The following is a 19,909-nucleotide window of genomic DNA, read 5'->3' as shown; positions in this document are numbered from 1 at the left end:
GGGGATGCTTCATTCGAACTGGCCGTGGCGGCCGAAGTGGAGGCAACGAGTGAACTTCTATTTCAGAGAAGTAATTCCGGGGATCTGGAGCCAGAGATCGTCAAAATGGACCGTACATCGTGCACAGGCCAAGAGGCCTGCGATAAAATGGAAATATCTTTGAGTCTGTGGACATTAGAAATATTAGATTTTAAAACATGCTAAGTAAGAAATGAGAAACTTAAGTGGTCCAAAAGGTAAGCTTGAAATAATCTATAAAGTTTGAGGCAAGAATGTACTCTACCCCCAAGACAGAAACCTAGCCTTGGGGTACCTGGGTGGCTCAGTGGGTTAGGCCTCTGCCTTAGGCTCAGGTCATGATCCCAGAGTCCTGGGATCGAGCCCCGCATCGGGCTTCCTGCTTGGCAGGGAGCCTGCTTCCTCAACTCTCTCTCTGCCTGCCTCTCTGCCTAGTTGTGATTTCTCTCTGTCAAATAAATAAAATGTTAAAAAAAAAAAAAAAGAAACCTAGCCTTTTTATAGAAACCCACAAGATTCCTTAAATTCTGTAAGAGACAGAGTTAAGGGAAGGAAATGAAGGAACCATGGACTTCTTATGCTTACTTTTATTTATTTATTTTAAAGATTTTATTTATTTTGGAGAGAGAGAGAAGAGAGAGTGCTCATGTGCAAGCATGACCTGGGGCGGGGGGAGTGTGCAGAGGGAGAAGCAGGCTCCCCGCCAGGGAGGGAGTCTGATGCAAGGCTTGATCCCAGGACTCTGGGATCATGACCTGAGCTGAAGGCAGATGCTTAACCAGTGAGACACTCAGGTGCCCGATATGTTTGCTTTTAAAAGTTTTATTTAGAAGTGACAGTTCTTGCTCTAAAATATTTAGATCAGCATGAAACCTTCCTTCTAATAAAAACCTGACCAAATTCCTCAAAAGGCCGCCAGACTGTTAGATGGGTTGGTAAAGGCTAACTCCGGTTGAGGGAAGTATCCCGAAAGGCTCGACACACAGCAGGCTGTGCAACATAAAGAACTGAGAACGCCAGGCAATGACCAGCAAGGAGGCACTGCAGGGTTCCTGCCTCGATGTCCCGGGCCCTAGGGCCGTCTGAGAAGGTTCTTCAAGGGAGGTAAGTCGAAGGGTAATCAACTGCACCAGTTACTGCTGAACCAACTCTGCAGGGCTTGTGCGGGCCGGCAGGAGGAGGCCGCACCCCACTCCCCAGGGGAGGCTTCTGCTGGGACTCGTCCACATCCATCCATAATCTCCGTTCCACAACCGCCAGGTGTGCCCGGAAGTGATGAGGCTGAGAGTGGAAATGTGTTTCCCTGCGTCGGGGACTTGCAGTTCCTGATGAGTAGAACTGCCCGATTCTGGGTTCTCTTCGGCAGGGAAAGCCAGGAAGGCCTTCCAAAGGGGAGCCCAGCTCTGCTGCAGAGAGGCCGCTATGCACTCCATCAAGGACAGCCGTCTTCGACCTGTTCATCGTCTTAAGCCAGAGGTTTACGTCGAAGCATAACCCAGAGCAGCACTAGGTTCTTCGTGGACAAAACCTTCTGAGCCATGTGTAAGGCAGCTCATCTCTGTGTCTTCAGGACTTTTGAAAATGTCTCCATTTCTGTATGAATAGGAAAGGAATTTGGTGACCTCCTCTGCCTAAACATCCAAAATAAGATGATCGCTAGATGCAGAGACTAAGCTCACATGGGCTGCGGGACTCTTCTATGTATCATTTTATCATCACTGGAGCCCGTGAATTTTGTCTCCTTTTTCTGTCCACCCCAAGTCATTTCATGTCCTTGAACCTCTCTTTCTATATTCGGTTTCCAGTTCTTCAGCCATCTTTGTATCTTTCTTCTGATTCTTCTATAACACTGTAGGTGGGAAGAGCTTAGGAAGGAATTCGAACTCCATGTGAAGATCTGACCGATCTTGAGAACGGAAGTGCAGAGGGTGGAGGCTATTGGGGCTGCGGTCACTCCCCCTGCTTCCCTCGAATGGATGCCACCAATGCACCGACGTCACATTCAGCATCGTGACTGCAGACGGTGCAACAAGGAGGAACCACCTGTTATTCTCCTCACTTGGTGATATCAAAGGCACCGAGAGGCAGGCGGCGCCTCCACATGTGGGTATGCGTGTTCACGCCCATTCATTCCGTCCCTCTCATGCTTTCTCACGCACACATCCAGTTAACGCCATGTACCCTTGGTGCCGGGACAGATAAACATATTGAAAAGCTTTAGTTCTTGCCACCAACATCAGAAGCTCATCTCAAAAACCCCAGCAACGTGCAACAGAAGGAGACACAGACAAATCAGCCTACTGAAGCGCAGCACGATGGTTCTTGGGGGAGGGAGCGAGAGCAAAGCGTGGGGTTCTTAGGGGGCACGGGAATCAGGGAGGAGCCTCCCACAGTCACAGCCCCTGCCTCAGGCCAGGGATGCCCACTGGTCACACTGTGGCCCAGGACAGGGACCGCTTTGCCACATGGACTGTCCCTCTGTTCTGCATCGGTCTGCCTGCCTCCTGGCAGAGCAATTTAAAAAGAGAAACAGAGAACAGGAGTGCTCAGGGGCTAGAGCTTAAGACTTGCAGCTGAGTCCTTCACACTGTGCTGAGACTCAGACCTGCAAACCTAGTAAACCAGGCAAGGTAGCTGCTGGACTGCACGGTAGCCCCCTCAAATCCATACGTGGAAATGACTGTGTTTGGAGTAAAGGAAGGAATTCAAGTTAATGACATTATAAGGGTGGAGCCCTGATCTGCTTCAATTTTAGTGTCCTTATAAGAAGAGATGCGAGAGCACAGACACTTGTTCTCATCCTGTCTCCTCTCCCGTTCGCCCTGCACCTTCCCTCCCTCCCACGCGAGAACACAGCAGAAAGGTGGCTCTTTCTAGAGCCCAAACATACTGACACCCTGATCTCAGACTCCCAACCTCCAGAACTGTGAGAGAATCAATATCTGTTGTTTAAACCACTCCGTCTGTGGTGTTTTGTTATAGCAGCCTAAGCTGACTGATACAACTTGTGGCTAGGAATCTTAGAAATATATTCCATATGGTAATAAACTTTAGTTAGTCTCTATTCTTTTCTTCCCCTTCCCGTCTTTGGTTACCATCCTGATCTAGTGTTTCAGGCTCAGACATGACACAGAAGGTGACATTTTGAAGAAACCAAAGAAAAGGTTAAAAACTGGGGCACCCAGGTGGCTCAGTGGGTTAAAGCCTCTTCCTTTGGCTTGGGTCATGATCCCAGGGTCCTGGGATCGAGCCCCACATTGGGCTCTCTGCTCAGCAGGGAGCCTGCTTCCTCCTCTCTCTCTCTCTCTGCCTGCCTCTCTGCCTACATGTGATCTCTGTAAAATAAATAAATAAAATCTTAAAAAAAAAGTTAAAAACTAAATACTTCCATTTTGACCCACAAAGATAACATTTCATCTTTTCCTAGAAACTATTCATAACACCAAAGAGCATGGGAAATATACATGTAATTTATATTTTCAACAAAATTAGAAAATCAATAGAACCTCCAAACTCCAAGCAGGTATGAGGGCTACGTAAAAGCATACAGGGCTCAGCGGTAGGAAGCCAAGGAGACACCATAAGAGGGCCCTCATGGAGGAGCATGCAGACGTCAGAAAGGAAGTAGAGAGGTACCTATCCAGGGTGAGGGACCCACCATAATGTGTGAAGGCCAAGTCCCTGGTTTGCAATTGTAGGAATGTCAGTGGGAGCCTCCTGCATTCAGTATGTTCAGGAGGTTAGTCTCCAGAAGGGATGATCTCACTGGACACACTGTGGGAAGCTCCCCTGCTTCGAGGTGTGGGGGTTCTGTCAGTTGGCATCTCCAGAGGCTACAGCAAGTGTGTTCTCTGGGGTGTCACATAGTGCAGTGACCCACCTCCACCTGTGCTCAGTGTGCTCTTGTGTTGACGCTGAGAGCAATCAGCACTCATTTCTTTAAGATTTTATTTTTAAGTCATCTCTACACCCAATTTGGGGCTCAAACCTACAACCCCAAGAATGAGAGATGCATGCTCTACTGACTGAGCCAGCCAGGCACCCCAAGAACAATTAGCATTCACAGTAACAGTGTTCAGATTAAAAGGATTCTGGAAAATGGAGACTGAAGCCAAAAATATCAATAAAACTTCAAATCACAGTAAACTTGCTAGACTTAAAAAAAAAGGGGGGGGTCCAGTGAGCATCCAGGTAGAACGATCAATTCTGTTGTAAAGGAAAATAATAAAACTTCAGGCTGGCCATAGACTACCGAACGATGGCTTCAAGACAATCCACAATGTAGAAATAACATAGAAAATTGTCTGATCTTAATGCAAAAACAAACTAACAAACAAAACCCCAAACCAAACCAAACCTAAAATTACTAATAAAAACAGAAAAGAAAAATCCTCCATCCCTAGGGATTCAGTTTGGGGGGGCAATAAAGTTTCTCTATGTTGAAAAATAGACTGAATCTGCAAAATATCTAGAAAATTATGATGATAGGTACATATAAAGATATAAGGCATAGAGCTAAAGCAGATTTTAGAGGAAAATTTATAGCTGGTCCATACTTGTATAAAATATAAAGGAACAAGACAGGGGCACCTGGGGGACTTAGTTAGCCTTCGGCTCAGGTAATGTTCTCAGAGTCTTGGAATGGAGCCCCGCATCGGGCTCTCTGCTCAGCAGGGAGCCTGCCTCCTCCTCTGCCTGCCGCTCCCCCTTCTAGTGCTCTCTTGCTCATTCGCTGTCTTTCTGATAAATAAAATAAATAAAATTTAAAAAAAAAAGAAAAAAGAGAAAAAAATGGCTCAAGGATCTAACATAAGAAATTAGAAGTTTAAAAAGAAAACTGGAAGAAATCAACAAAGAAAAAAACTGAACTAAAAAAACACCCCAAATTAATAAAAATAATAAATATATCCACATTACATTCCTTGTAGAAATAAAAACAAAATAAACAAAATATTAGAGAGATGAATCTGGAATTAACAGAGAAAGGGAAAATCTCAACAATAAGAAAGTAACCAGGGAGAAGGAGAAGCAAACACAGATACAGAAGTAATTGAAACCATGACCAGAGATTACTCAACACTATGAAAATCACTGAAAGCTTGTGTGAAAGAGACTGTATTTATAAGAAAATATATTTGACAGAAACAAACTATAGAAGAGAAAGTAAATCTAAACAGAAGAATTTTCATAGGAAAGAAAAGGAACAGCATCTGATCTAATCTAGTGTTATCTATAGGAACCTTTGAGACGAAATGCACTGATACATGAGTAGAGCACACAGAACCATCCCTAGCCCAAGGCAAGCGCTGTCCATTTGCTCTTATTACAGTCAAAATAAATGTAAAATCTTTCATAAGTTATTGGCCAAAGGAAATAAGCATTGGATAGATAAATAATATGACCTACTGAGTTAATCCAAAAAAGTCAAGAATGTTCAATATTATACAATGGGAGAAATCATACAATCCTGTCCAACAGTGACAAAACTATCTTTTAATACATTCAAGATCCATTCCTTAAAGAAAAACAAAATGGAAAAGGAGAAAATAAGACCTCTCTAGTAGGAACAGATGGTTACTTCCTTCAAATTGTAAAACTTACTTAACCCAAATGCCAACATACTACTTAAAAGACAAAAACATCAATCCTACTAGATAAAAAGCAAACAAACAAAACACAGGTAACTGTGTCTCTTACCACCATTTTAATGTTCATTTTTTTCTGGAGGTACTAGACAAAGCAATTGGAAAATAAATTAAACCTCAAAAATTGGAAATTCACTTGAAAATGATGTGATTATATATCTGGAAAACGTAACAAGATCAAATGAAAAGTCACTATAAGTAATGAAAGAATTCACAAGTTGTTGGAAGAAGTGTATTCACTGAAAACCTTTTGAAACCTTTCCTTCTATTTTTTTAAAAAATGTGACCATATCACCTATTTTTAAATGGGACAGTGGATGATAGCTTTGTTTAAACAAGGGTGGAATTTCCTGATATTTCCTCACTCTAAATTCTCCTAGTTTTGCTTTGCTTTCATATATGTTACCAAGAATAGCTTCCAATGAGGTATCTTGCTATGCCGTGCACCACAGAGCTTAGTTGTATCTGAGGAGGCAAGAGAAGGGGAACCCCATGGCCACTGGCTCGGAGACTACCTACAGGGAAGGTCTGCACCAGTCTGTGCAGGAGTGGAGTGGAGCTGCAGTCTAGTTGTGGATGCTGGTATCTCTAGTGGGCTGGACAGAAGCCCCCAAATCTCCCCCACTGGGAACCTCAGAATATGACTTTTGAAATAAGGGTCTTAGCAGATGTAATCACTCTAAGAATGTTGTGTGAGCTCATCCTGGATTCAGTAGGGCTCTAAAGACAATGACCAGTGTCTCTGTAAGAGACATAAGGGGAGGAGAAGCAGAGACAAAAAGGGAAGAAGGCCATCTGAAGACAGACACACAGAATGGAATTTCGAAGCCCCACACCATGCCTAGAAAGGCTAGCAACAGCCAGAAGCTAGAGAAAGGCATGAACGCATTCTTCCTCAGAGCCTCTAGAGGGAACCAACTCTGCCAAAGCCTTGGTTTTGACTTCTGTGAGAGAATACATTTCATAGTTTAGAAAATGCTGTTGTTTTTAGCACCCAAGTTGGTGGTAATTTGTTACAGCTTCCCTGGGAAACCAATATAGTATCTCAGCTGGAGGGGGCACAAGGGAAACGAAGATGCAGAGCTGTATGAGTACATGTTCCTCTGACCACAGACACACAGGATGGCCAGATCCACCCTATACCACCTTATACCCCACGGCTGGTCTGAGTGGGACAAAGTGCAATCCCCAGGGTTGCCTGGGGAACAAGTGCAGGCTTCTCCAGAGAACAAGACATTCCAGAGAAACGATGGCACAGACGTCCAAGATGTCCTGTTCAAAGTGACCCTATAAATGCCTCCTCTTGTACTTCTCCCTCTCACTCTTGACAAGCGATGAACTCTGCTTCAGTGGTTTCCAAAACCAGGTATTCCATTAACCTACAGGAGCTGAGATCTTCCAGCATTAGCAAAACTTCAAACTCCACTCGTTAGTGGAGGGGCTTCTAGTTCCTCTTGAACTAGAGCTGCTGGAGCAAGATGACGCTCACTGCCTTAAGTCTGAGTGGGCACAGGATGGGATGGTCAACCAGGCCAGATCTGTGTTCTGACGGGTTTTCTCATGTACAATCCAACTCTTGCCTGACTCAACTCCACAGGCCATTTGGGACTTTGCTTATTGACACATTTCCCAAAATATTTTTATGTCCCATCACTCTTAGTTTTTGTAAAAGTCATTTAAACTTAGTAAAATACATCATGAGGCTGTTCTTGTCTACCATTTATTGACGGGTTAAGTACCAGCCCTGCTTGATGACGGGCTCTCCAGACATGCTAGTTCACTAAATCAGCACCACGGCCAGCAACTGTCCAGGGAAGTCCTTGTTACTGCTGCCATTTTACAATAGAGAAAACAGTAAACTGAAGTATCAGCCCAAGTTCATGCAGTGTTGCAGGCTGGCCTGGAGCACATTCTGAGACAGAGCTCAGTGTTTACTAGGGAGTGGCATTTGGATCAATGGCTGCAGGGAAGGAAGAAATCTGGAAACTAAGCAGAGGCAGAAACTGAACTGTGATGCAGGCCTGACAACATTAAGAGAAACCCACAGCAACTCCAGAGTAGACGTGGCCACCAGCAATGCCCTGTGGTGGTCCAGACTGGATAGAGTCCATGTGCCCACCTCAAACAGTCATGGATGGAGGCCACCCTTGAAAAGACATAACCTTGAGCTGGCAGCTCTGTGCAGCTGAGACAGCCTTAAAGAGTCTAAGGACTGAAAATCAGGGTTGCCCACAATGCTCCCAGGAAGCGGACAGCAAGTCTTTTTCTTGAGGGGTCTCTGGTGAACCTCCATGTTCACCACACACAGCTATGAAGCGGGAACAATAGAATTCTGAGTCCATCTGAGGCCAAAGCTCTTGCTCTGTCCACCACCCTGCACATATGCCATGTCAAAACACTCGTGAGCTGCTTGAAAAGGATCAAAAGAAGAATAAAAAATGATGAACCCAGTGTCTGGTGAGCAAGATCCCACCATCTCCGAGGAGAGGCAAAAATCAATGCATGTTATTCTTCGAGACGGCATCTGTGACTACTGTCGTAAAAACAGACAGCATGTCTCCTCTCTCTGTTCCCAGCCTGCCCAGTCTAATGCACTCCACAAACATACTCAAAAGGCTGTAGGTGTATCACCAAGCCATCGTTATTAGTACTACCTGACCGTTCTGACCACTAGCCATGCACCTGGCCCAGGTAACTCCTTTTCACTTATTACTCATTTCATCATGTTTGCTGCCCTAACAAAGAACTACAAACATCTCCAGCCCCGTCTCCCAGTGACTATGTGTACATCCTCTCGCCACTCCACCAAATCATTGGGATTCTGTCTACTTTTTAAAGAGATCCCTTAGAACCATGATGAAATTCTTGCTCAAGTCAAGCTGTAGATATATTTTCCTCTCAAGTTCATGTAAGTCAGCAGATCCACCATTCATCCTGCAAATAAAAGGAGTCCTGTGTGACTTACGCTAAGGGTGCTGATTTTTTTATTGTCTTCTAGGGGTTTTAAAGAGCAATTACCAATGGATTAATAAATAATTACAATCAGTACCTTTCACAAATTATCTTCAACAGTAAACATTTGGAATGCACAGAGCCTCCAATCTTTGTATACAGTGGAACACGGTTGCCTGGGTTGGAAAACACATGAGGAAAACCACCCACCAAGATAACAACCAATGAGTGTGCTACTCAATCAACCTGTATGCTGATCTGTGATGTATCATATTTGATATGAATCCAATGCTTTGAATGAACAGAGTGCACAGAGCTCCGATGACGGAACCCAGGAGAGGATACAGATAGCTAAAGGCGGTGGGGGAGGGGGACCAGCATTTGTTCCTTTTTCAAGAAATCCTTCTGTTTTTCTGCTCTTGTAATCAAATATCCAAGACAAAACTCATGGTATAATAGGGGTTCCCTTTACCTCTTTTCCTTCTAGACCCTCCTCAAAACAGCCTAATGTTGAAAAACAAACCTAGGTCTCATTCCACCATCACAGTACACTGATTAATTTTAACAGGAAGTTCTCTGTTGAGCATTCTTGCAGTTTCATTCTAGAAAGTGCCAGAGTGTTTCTAAAGTGATAGGATGGCCTGCAGGAAAGTGTGAATTGTGGTGTTGTCGTCCACCCGTTCCACCAGACTCTCTCTGGTGGGATGATGGTGTGAAGCTCCTGCCACTTAAAGGAGAGGCAGGGGTTTCTGTGGGGCTGGCGGAAGGACAAGGAGGGAACAAGGAGAGAAGAATGCAGGGTGCTTTATATTCGCTTCAGGATTCCGTCCCGTCAGACACTTTCCTATTTTTACCTCCTTTCCTTGCTTACCCTGACTCCTTCCAAATCACAGTGCCTGTAGGACCCATAAGCCATAGCTTGCTACAACGAGATATGGATCTACTCAATGGATAGCTAGATGCGCACGAAATGAAGAGTGATACAGTCTCCTTTCTTCCCTTTTGTGGAAAATATTAACATCCTCCACTTCTCCAGAGACAGAACGGTAGCGAGGGAGATCCGAATTCTCCACTGTTAGTCTCCCCCAGAGCAGGAGCCTGGGCAGCTGGTAACCTGCTGTTTTCCTTTTGAGCTTCTCAGATTAGATCCTAAATGCAATTTAATTCCAGATTCTAATATACAGCTCCTGAATTATGCTGAAGAGGAACTGGTTACGTAACAAAGCGGCATGAATACTGATTACACTCTTGCCATAGATGACAGGTTTTGTTTTCCACTTTAGGTCCAAACTAAAATTGTTTTTCAAATTGTATCATAAATATACCAAAGTATCCACTGCATAAAAGAATTCTGTAACCTTTATCAGAAATATGAGTAACCCCGCTAGAAAATCCATAAGCGCTCCTTAGCTTATCTCCTTTGATGAATATGGATTCCCATGTAACTGGCTTGTGTCCGTCAGTCCACATTCAAGGTCCTCCTTGTTTTATGGGAAAATAAGAGACAGGACATGAAAAGTCAGAATGTGGTATGAGAACCAGGGAAATGAAAATACAAGGAAAGTAAGTAAGCTTCAAGTAGACAACATAATCGTGATATATAAGCAGGGCCATCTGCCAACTCCTTGAGGGTGGTTCAGCACCCTGCTGGCAGGGGGGCTGGCAGGTAAACAGCGAGCAGACCACAGGTGCATCTAGGACGTACAGCTTGCACGCTGGACCACGTCTCCTGAGCAATGGACCAGCTGCCCTCATCTGGGAGGCGAGGTTCCTGCTCAGCCTCCAGTCGTGGGTCAGAACGGAGTGTCACCCTCACCCCGGGCTCAGGCAGGAGGCAACACCACAGCACAAGTGGGGCGGTTTCAGGCTCTTTCCCTAACCTCAGTCTCCCTCTGCCTCGACACAGCCATAAACAAAAAGGACTCCTTGCTGCTCTCAGAGTCACATGCATGCTAGCCTACTGATGCGAGGAAACTTCTTATTTTCTAGTTAACCACGAATTGCTAAGGACTTTCGGTGCTCACACGAAATTCAGGATTGGTCAATAAGGGTACATTCTTCTCAGGCAGGTGACTGGGTGGCTCAGTCGGTTCAGCATCCAACTCTAAATTTCTGCTCAGGTCACGATCGCAGGGCTGTGAGATGTAGCCCTGTGTTGGGCTCCTCGCTTAGCAACAAGTCTTCTTGAGATCTTCTCCCTCTCCCTCTGCCCCTCTGTTCTCTCTAGAGTAAATAAATCTTTAAAAAATAAAAATACATTCTTCTTACACAGAACACATAAAATGGCTCTTCTTTAAGTTTCCTGGTATTTAAGGATTATCCCAGATTCCAGAAAAACTGTCCTTTTAACCCAGTTAAGAAAACAAAGATGAGGAGAAGGGAGTTGAGGGAGATTGGAAGGGGGAGGTGAACCACGAGAGACTGTGGACTCTGAAAAACAACCTGAGGGTTTTGGAGGGGCGGGGGGTGGGAGGTTGGGGGAACCAGGTGGTGGGTATTAGAGAGAGCACGGATTGCATGGAGCACTGGGTGTGGTGCAAAAACAGTGAATACTGTTACGCTGAAAATAAATGAAAAAAAAAAATAAAACGAGGGAAAAAAAAGAGAAAACAACGATGAAGGCGTTATAAGATACGCTGAGGGACTAGGACAAGAGATCACAGCAAGCCGCTCAGAAGGATGTCTTCCTCCCCGACCAGTAAACGCGGCTCAAAACCTGCTCCTTCGCGCCCACTGCCTCGCCCCGGCCTCTCCTCCTGCGCTTCTTGTCCTTTTCCTTCTCTCCCGAATGGAACATTTTCATTTTATTTAGTTACTTATTTAATTTCTTTTTTTTTTTTTAAGATTTTATTTATTTATTTGAGAGAGAACGAGAGAGAGAGAGAGCGTGAGAAGGGAGAGGGTCAGAGGAAGAAGCAGACTCCCCACTCCGCATGCAGCCCGAGGTGGGATTTGATCCCAGGACTCCAGGACTGTGACCTGAGCCGAAGGCAGTTGCTTAACCAACTGAGCCAGCCAGACGCCCCGATATTTAATCTCCGTGGGTGGGGGGAGAGAGACTGCAAGTGCGTGAGCAGCGGGGGAGGGGCAGAGGGCGAGGGGCCGAGAGAAGCTTAAGCAGACGCTCCATGCAGCATGAAGCCTGAACAGGGCTTGATGTTACCACCCTGAGATCATGACTGAACCAAAGCGTCAGACCCCAACCGCCTGACCCACCCAGACACCCGTCCTTCTCTCCTGAATAACTCAGTCCTCAGCCGTCGGGCAGAGCGAGAGACACCTGCACCTACAGGGGACCAGGGAAGCTAAACTCACCCACAGTGATAAAGCCGGGTTGGGTCCCAGGAGGGTCTGCCATGGGGAGAACATAGGGGACAGAGCCCCAGCTCGGGGAGGGGACCTCACACGGATGGAGCGTCAGAGTCTGAACCAGGGAAGGGGGCATGTGTGAGCGGAAGGGAATTTGGGCTAAGTGAGAAGACACCTGTGTGGCAGTAGGGGTGGGAACTGAGAGAGGAGACTGGATCATACTGGGATTGATCCAGTAAGTTAATACATTAAGGATCATGTATTAGCCAAAGAGTCACAGTGGAAAAGGAGAAAACTGGCATGGAATCCACAGTGGGTTAGAAACAGCAGTGTGAGGTCATGGTATTTAATATGGAATGACAGATAACAGTAGATGTAGGTGTAGACGCGTGCACTCCTTGCTTGGAGTACTGACACCCCAGTGGGAATGGAAATACCTGAAGCCCAGATCTTGCTCCGAAGTGCCATTCTTCATGAAAGAGACCCAAGGCTCCCTGGAGAGATGATGGACTTCAGGGCCAGGACAGGGAAAGCAGGAGATGAACCTGGAACATCTTGTTGTGTCAGAGAGCAAGGAAGTGTTCCAAGAGTGAGGGGGACACATCACAAAAGGTAGAGAGCCCAGCCTGAAGGAGTATCCACAGAACAAGTCGGAGCCCACACAGGCATCAAAAGAAACAGGGACGGCCACGGCTGATAAGCCACTGTATGGAACAGACAGACGGTGGAGATACCAGCAAGTAAATAAAATGGGATATTGCCTGGTATCAAAGTACCTCTCCACAAACTATTTCCTAGTAACAAAGAGAAATCCCCAAGTGGGAAAGTCTGGCAGACAGCACGTCACACTGATACCAGCATAAATAATGCGGCCCTGACAGGACACGACGGGAACAGCGTCACTTCCGCGACTCCTGCCGGAGAGGCACAGCCCGAATCTATTTGTGAGGAAATGTCAGACTCAGACTGGAGGACATCTGACAAAATAACGTCTGTAACCTTCAAGAGCGTTAAGACCTTGAAAGCCAAGGGAAGTTTAAGGAGTCGCTCCAGACTGAAGGAGACCCAAGAGGCTTGAGAACCCGCTGCGACATTGCAGGATTCTGATCCGGGTTCTTTTCTGTAAAGGACGTTATTGGGAAACCTGGAAGAGTCTGAATGGCAGAGCAAAGTGATGTGGATTTCCCAGTTTTGTCCGCTGCATTACGGTTAGGTAGAACGGTGTGTAGGAAATGCAGCCTGGAGCATTAAAGGGTGAGGGGACATCGGATTGGCAACCCATCTTCCAACAGATTAGGGAAAGAAAATCATACTAGATTTGGAGCTTATTGGTAGGTCTGTGATTGTCTATCAAAGTACAAGTTTAAAAAGCTGGTAGGGATTAATTATACTTTATGTTTAAATGCATTAGAAATCACCATTCACGATTTTCAGGTCTTAACTAAATTTCCTCAGTTCAGTGATATAGCACAGCCTGAGGCTGAATTCCACTTCAAGTCAATGCTGGGAAAATAAGTTTTCTGAGAATCATGACTCTGTTAGTCAACACGGAAGGGAAGACGGTGTTCTGTGATGTCAGCGTTTGGGTCAACAGAGAAACAGTACAAGCTATGCACGGATTGCCAATGTTCAGGAAATAATACGGATCCATGCTAAATAATACGCATTCCTTCATGGATGGCTTGGAAGGCAGGCTAATACCGGCCATCACCCACAGGAAAACCTCTTCACAGGAAACCAGTCTTTCATTTGTTGTGACTTTGCTTTAAACGATCATACTGCAGAAATACAACCACTTAGTCTACAGTATTCTAAGTTAGGCACAAGGTTCATAGACAGAACTCAGTGGGGGTCTGGGTAGTTCGGTCTGTTAAGCATCTGATTCTTCATTTCAGCTCCCGTCATGATCTCAGGGCTGTACTTAGCTCCGTCCTGGGATGAAGCCTGCTTAAGATTCTCTCTCTCCCTCTTCCCCTCCTCCCCCGCTCGGGCTCTCAATCCCTCTCTCTCTCTTTATAAAATAAAATGAAATAAAACAAAACAGAACTCAAGGAAGTGTTCTTCTCACATTATAAGCCAGTGCTACTTGTAGGCTGTATGTCCTACACCTAACCACGGTATTAGAGAGCTTTTCCTCATGACTCTGACATTTACCACTGGACCTTCCATTTTAAATCTATCAGCAACTCCTGCCTTTCCTGAATCTCAGAATCACTGTGAAATTACTTCTGAAGCAAAGAAACACTGACATTCCATTGTTCTGCTCCTTTCGTGTTGTTCTTCTATGAAATAATTTGGAATGAAAAACTTGTCTTCTTTCGGCCATTCCAGAATTATCCCATCTCTGGCTGGCCACTGATAAGAATTATTTTCCTTTGTGTGTTTTGAAAATTGAGTAATTAAATATTTAAGACTGCATTCTTTCCCAATTTTTTCTAACTAATGGAAGAAACTAAAAATGCCTTTAAAAAAAAAAAACTCACTACAGTATGTAATGACCTAGAAAAAAACCAGGGTCTTTACAAAGCACTTATCCCCCCCCCCACTTTTTTTAAACCCCATTTAATCCTCACAGGCATGTATCTTAATCCTCATTTCCCAGAATATTTTTTCTATTGCACCTGCCCCGCAGACACTAGTTATTCATGAAGGGGCAGAAGAGACAAGTACAAGTTCAAGAGATGTCTTCCAGGAGAGCCTAAAACCAGGAAGGTGTCCAAGCCCGGAAAATGTGCTCGAGCGCCCCTGCACCCGCGAGCGAGGGCTTCCCCTGCGATCTTCGCCAGCTGGCGGAGCAGCTCACCCGCTCCTGCCTCCCGCAAATACAGACCCAGCCCCAGGCCCGTCACCAGGAGAGTGGCAAAGTGAATTTACTAGAGAAAGGAGAAATGGCCCCGCCTTCAAGGATGAGCTTCAAGGGGAGCTCTACCATCCTGCAGACAAAGCCGATGCGGGGCTCTTGCAGGAAGGAACACGTTCCCCACCAGCCCCCAGGCACAGCTGCACTGTTTCTTCTCTTCAGAAACCACCACCCTCCGACTTCCATTTGATTTGTTCCTGACCAGTCTCCCTCTGAGTCCCCGAGGCTACAGGCTGCTCTGCTCGGCCGCAGGGAAGCCCACGGGAAATTCATGACATGACGCGGCTGGCCTCCCCATCCGAGCCCACCCCTGTGCCCCCCACGGTGCTCCGCGTAGAAGTGCGTGACCCGCACTGCACGGCGCTCAGGATCCCGCGGAGCCAGCAAAGGGTGTCTCACAAACACAGGGCTTCCTGAAAGCTGTCTTAGGAGATCCAGGAGAGGAATGTTGAGAAAAGGGATCCCTAGAAAGCTTTCCAACTCAGGGGGATTGTTAGACACCCAAGGATAAGCCTCCAGTTCCACTTCAAGACTCCAAATAAGACATTCCCTCAACTGAACCACAAACTGCGTTCTCAGACCACACCCCGGGCTCACCTGACCCAGGTCTGAGATTCCCCTTCCAATGGCAGGGCTGTTCGTTCACCAATTCTGTCAGCGCCTGTGGCGTTTTTACACCGCCGCTGAGTTTCTTCAATGTCTGAGTCTAATCGAGCAAAATTAAATATACCTGTTCCGGGTGAAAAAAGGAACTCGGGAATAACTTCAAACCAGTGACCCCCGCATGCAGATGAGGGTAGGGGTGTCCACAGCAGGAAATCAAATCGCTTTCTAAATGACTTAGACTAATTAAGTACAATGGCTTCTTTGAAATGCCATTTATTAGCAAAGCTAAATTCGCTGTCTTGGCATTTTAAAGACCTTTATCATGCCCATGGACCTGCCAGAAAATTAGGAAATGGAGCAGTCGTTTCTCCTCTGTAAAGAAGGGGTTTCACATAGGAAGGTAGAGAGAAGTGGGGGGAGACTTACGAATTTAATTGTGTAAGTTATTTTCACTCTAAAAATAAAAGTGCTAAAATAGTCAGAATAGCTTGTAAGCCTCACAATCACACCACCGGCTCAGCAATCAGCAAAATGGAAGCACCATTCCTCATTTTCACTGACGCTGATTGCTAAGTGTTGCGGCCGCGGATGCATGCGGTGTGGCCGGCTGCCCATGAGAAACACGAGAGTCCACACCAGAAAGCAGAGCGAAAGCCCCTGCCAGGTACGGACAGTCGCACCCTGAACCAGCACACAGCCCCCCCGGCACGCAGGGTGGGGTGGTGAGGGCGGGCAGAGGTGAGGCGCACCCACCTGCCAGACCAGGTGCTCCTTGGCCCCCGGGGTCGCAGAGAGGCAGACGCTCAGCACGATGGTGTGGGAGGAGGAGGTGAGCACGCTGGCGATGATGGCATCTCGCATGTTGAAGGGGAGCATGGTGTACACCACGAAGATGATGAAGAGGAAGAATGACACCTATGGGAAAAGAACAGCGAGAGTCACCGAGAGTCCCCATTCCCCGGGGCTTCCCTCTCCTTCCCATTAAAGGCTGCAGCAGACACCGTGAACTATACCCATTTAGAAAGTAGGATGACGATAAAACAAGACAACATGTTAAACCCAAGGGATAACAAGGAAGGACTAACACGGTGATGGAGAAAAATCGTTCTTTTTCAAAATGTGGGGATTTCCAGGTTTGAGACCCAAACCACGGCAGACATTAGGTAACTGTACACTTTCGGGATCTGGATGCAAGGAGGGTCCTAAACACCCCAGATTTAGTCTCCTCGCTGCAGCACACACGTCTGGATTCCTAAGTTCTGTCTCCAGGTGTTTCCAGAGACCCGTGGAAGATGGGCAGGGGCTGTCCAGGGTTGCTGGGGAAAGTAGAGACCCAGAGGGCATGTAACAAACAAAATGAAACAGCTTAGGGATGGTTCAGCTGTTAGGAAACTGAACAGTTTGACAGTTTCTCAAAAAGTGAAACACACAATTACTATATGACCCAGCGACTCCTTTCTCAAGTCTCTGCCCTAATGAAATGAAATCAGGTTCTCAAACAATGCATGTGCACACATGTTCCTAAGAGCAGTATTCACAGTAAGTAAAAGGTGTTAACAACATGAATGTCCACCAGTGGAGGAAGGGATTAGCAGCCTGGGGCACACGCAGGCAGGGGAGTACTCGTCAGCTGGAGAAAGGAAATACGGATACATGTTTTCACCCAGAGGAACCTCAGAAACATTATGCTAAGTGAATGCAGCTAGGGCAGAAGGCCCCCTACCACAAAGTTGCATTTCTGTGAGCTTTCGAGAATAAATAAATCTACAGAGACAGAAAGCAAAGTGGAAGTTGGCAGAGGCTATAAAGGGGAACTGGGAACTAACTACTGATAGGGCCAGAGTTCCCTCTTGGGTGATGACAAGTTTTCTGGAGCTAGATGCAAGTGTTGGTAGCACACCACCATGAATGTACTAAATGCCACCCAGTACTTTAAAATGGCTAATTTATGTTACCTGAATATCACTGCGATTAAAGAAAAAAATCAATATGAAAACCCAGAGAAAGTTTTGGAATGGAAAATAAAATGGTTTAGTAGGTAATAAAACAGGCCATTTTCATCACAAAAGCAGCAGAGATGGAAGAACATGGAGAAGGATGAAAAGGTGATCAACCAAGTGGGAAAAGAGCCGAGGTCAGGGGAATAGAAGAGCAGCATCGGGCGAGCTCTGCCGCACGGCTCTTCACTCAAGAAGAGAAGTGAAGGGAAGAGCTCATCCCGCAGTAGAGTGATCCGTGCTTCCCAAGGAACCCCAAATCCTAGCACAGCTGGAAGGACTTGGAGACACCATGCCAGGTGTTCTGTGGTGAGCCAAGATATGTGTTCACAAGGAGGACATGGGCTCTGCTCCTGGTGGATCTGAAGAGTGTGAGGTCTGGAAGGACACCAGGCTCACGCTCATTCCCCCTCTTGCATAGACATGGGGGTCCGCACCATGTATTACAAGAAAAAGTTACAGTCATCATTTCACTGTGCAAGCTCTATGCGCACAACCGTCACAGACAAAAGAGCGTATGAAAGATCAGGGGGCATGACCTAAAAGGAAATTTGGATCTCCCAAACATGCTTCTTCCTTTACTCTAGGGGACTCCTCTGCTCATCAGAGGAGCATGTATGGAACTTCTTGGAGGAATCAGTGAGGCCCTGGAGGCCGAGGATGAAGGCAGGATCCTGGATCTCAGGCACTTGACAGCTCGGGAAAGGGACGGTCATGTGGCTCAGCCATTGCTTCACAGCTGATGTTGCCTGAGAGAAAGGGTACCCAGCCCCACTCTAGCAAGACAATGGGGTGTGGTCTCCACATCCTCTTCTCTTAGATCCTGCAAGTTCAGGGGTCTCAGAATGACAGCCGAAGAGAATCCCGCCAGGAGTGGGGAAATGCGTGTAGGAATCCTCTCTGGGGAGCCTAGGCTGGGCATGGACCAACCATTTCATGCCCATCTCCTCCCAATTCAGCCTAGTCCTGAGGGACCTCAGGTCAAAACACACGGGCAAAAGGATCACCATGCCCACACTATTTTTCTGGTAAATATGTATTTTTTAAAAATTTTACCTCTTTAAAAAGATTATAAAGATGTTTTTTAGTCAAGTCTTGTTATTTAGCATTCTATTTCTATTCTATAGATGGGATGGGAAAAAATTATGTTAGACGGTTTTTGTGCCAAAACACCTAGATAGATGGAAAGAAACTGGGCAGCTCTCGGGAGGAAGTTTTCTGAGGCAGGTGCCAAGCTACATGGGCAGATGGGGGAGGTCCTCTCCCCCCATCTTCCCAAGAAGAGAATATACAGAATGAGTTCTTAGACCCCTAAATCAGATTTAAAAACTGGTAAGAACTAGGACATACATTTATGGGGGCCCTCTGTATACATGCCCTTTCCCCGCTCTCGGATGCGTGATCTCATCTAGTCTTGACAAGAGCTCTAAGAGGGGGCTGTTCACTGCCTCCTGTTCTCTAAAAGTGCTATCGCTGACCCAGAGAAATGGGGAACTTGGCCAAAGTTCCCAAGTAGTCAGTGTCAAAGCCCAAACAGGAATCCATGGGTTTAATTCTTCACATGTTCTCAGTAACGAGTTGGCAATATTTCTCTCCCTTGATGGAAATTTCACAAAGCTGAAGGCCTAACAGAAGACACAAGTGCCCACGAACCACTTCTACAAGAATGACACGGAAAGACAGCAAGCATCTTCCCTCCTGCCAAGACAACCACAGAAAGTGCCCCATGTCTTGGCTCCAATACTGGATTCTTTGAGCAAGCAGGACCAGTTATTTTTAAAAGATTTTATTTATTTATTTGACAGAGACAGAGAACACAAGTAGGCAGAGAGACAGGAAGAGAGAGGGGGGAAAGCAGGCTATCCGCTGAGCAGGGAGCCTGATGCGGGGCTTGACCCCAGGACCCTGAGATCATGACCTGAGCCGAAGCAGATGCTTAACCCACTGAGCCACCCAGGCAGCCCAGGACCAATTTTTAATCATCATTACAAAACTACTCACATTTCAAAGATAGGCTCATATTCCCTTTATTTCTGTACATTTAACTTTTGGTTTATGTTTACAGTGTGGGTTTTGGTAAAAAATAACATACAATGAACATTTAGCAAAATCATCAGAGAAGACAGTTACATTAAATACTGGCCCATCAGGAGCTAAAACATGTTTAATTTCTTGAATTCTTTCAGGGGTACAGATTCTGGGAAGCAGGGTTTCTCCAACTCAACCCTGTTGACACTGGGGGCTAGACAGTTCTTTGGAATGGACACTGCCCTGTGTAGTGTAGGAGGTGTGGAAACATCTCTAGCCTTTCCCCAATAGACACCATTGGCATCCCCCTCTTCAAAGTTGTGCCAACTGCTGAAAATATCTCCAGACATTGTCACACGTTTCCCAGGGGGTAAGATCACCTTGATTGACAGCCATGAAACTAGAGAAAAAGTTGCTTTTAGGAATGAGAAAAACAACCATTACATTGTCATGGTTTACTGAGAAAAATAAATTGACTCTGGAATCCCTAAGAG

General features: G+C 46.0%; 1 protein-coding gene across 3 annotated transcripts in view; it reads right to left on the bottom strand.

Annotated features, from left to right (window-relative positions):
• Positions 1–19,909, bottom strand: part of ADCY2 (adenylate cyclase 2) — a 409,143-nt gene that overhangs the window by 277,339 nt on the left and 111,895 nt on the right. For all 3 annotated transcript variants that reach the window (XR_009353703.1, XM_059173611.1, XM_059173610.1), the window contains exon 3: positions 16,144–16,305. Coding sequence is in view for 2 of the 3 variants with exons in the window: in XM_059173611.1 (XP_059029594.1) it covers positions 16,144–16,305 (162 nt within the window). In the remaining variant the exon portion in view is untranslated. The remainder of the gene's footprint in view (positions 1–16,143; positions 16,306–19,909) is intronic.

This window comes from Mustela lutreola, chromosome 5, assembly GCF_030435805.1.
Source record: "Mustela lutreola isolate mMusLut2 chromosome 5, mMusLut2.pri, whole genome shotgun sequence".
Lineage (NCBI taxonomy): Eukaryota > Metazoa > Chordata > Mammalia > Carnivora > Mustelidae > Mustela > Mustela lutreola.
This window is presented reverse-complemented; position numbering and strand designations above follow the sequence as displayed.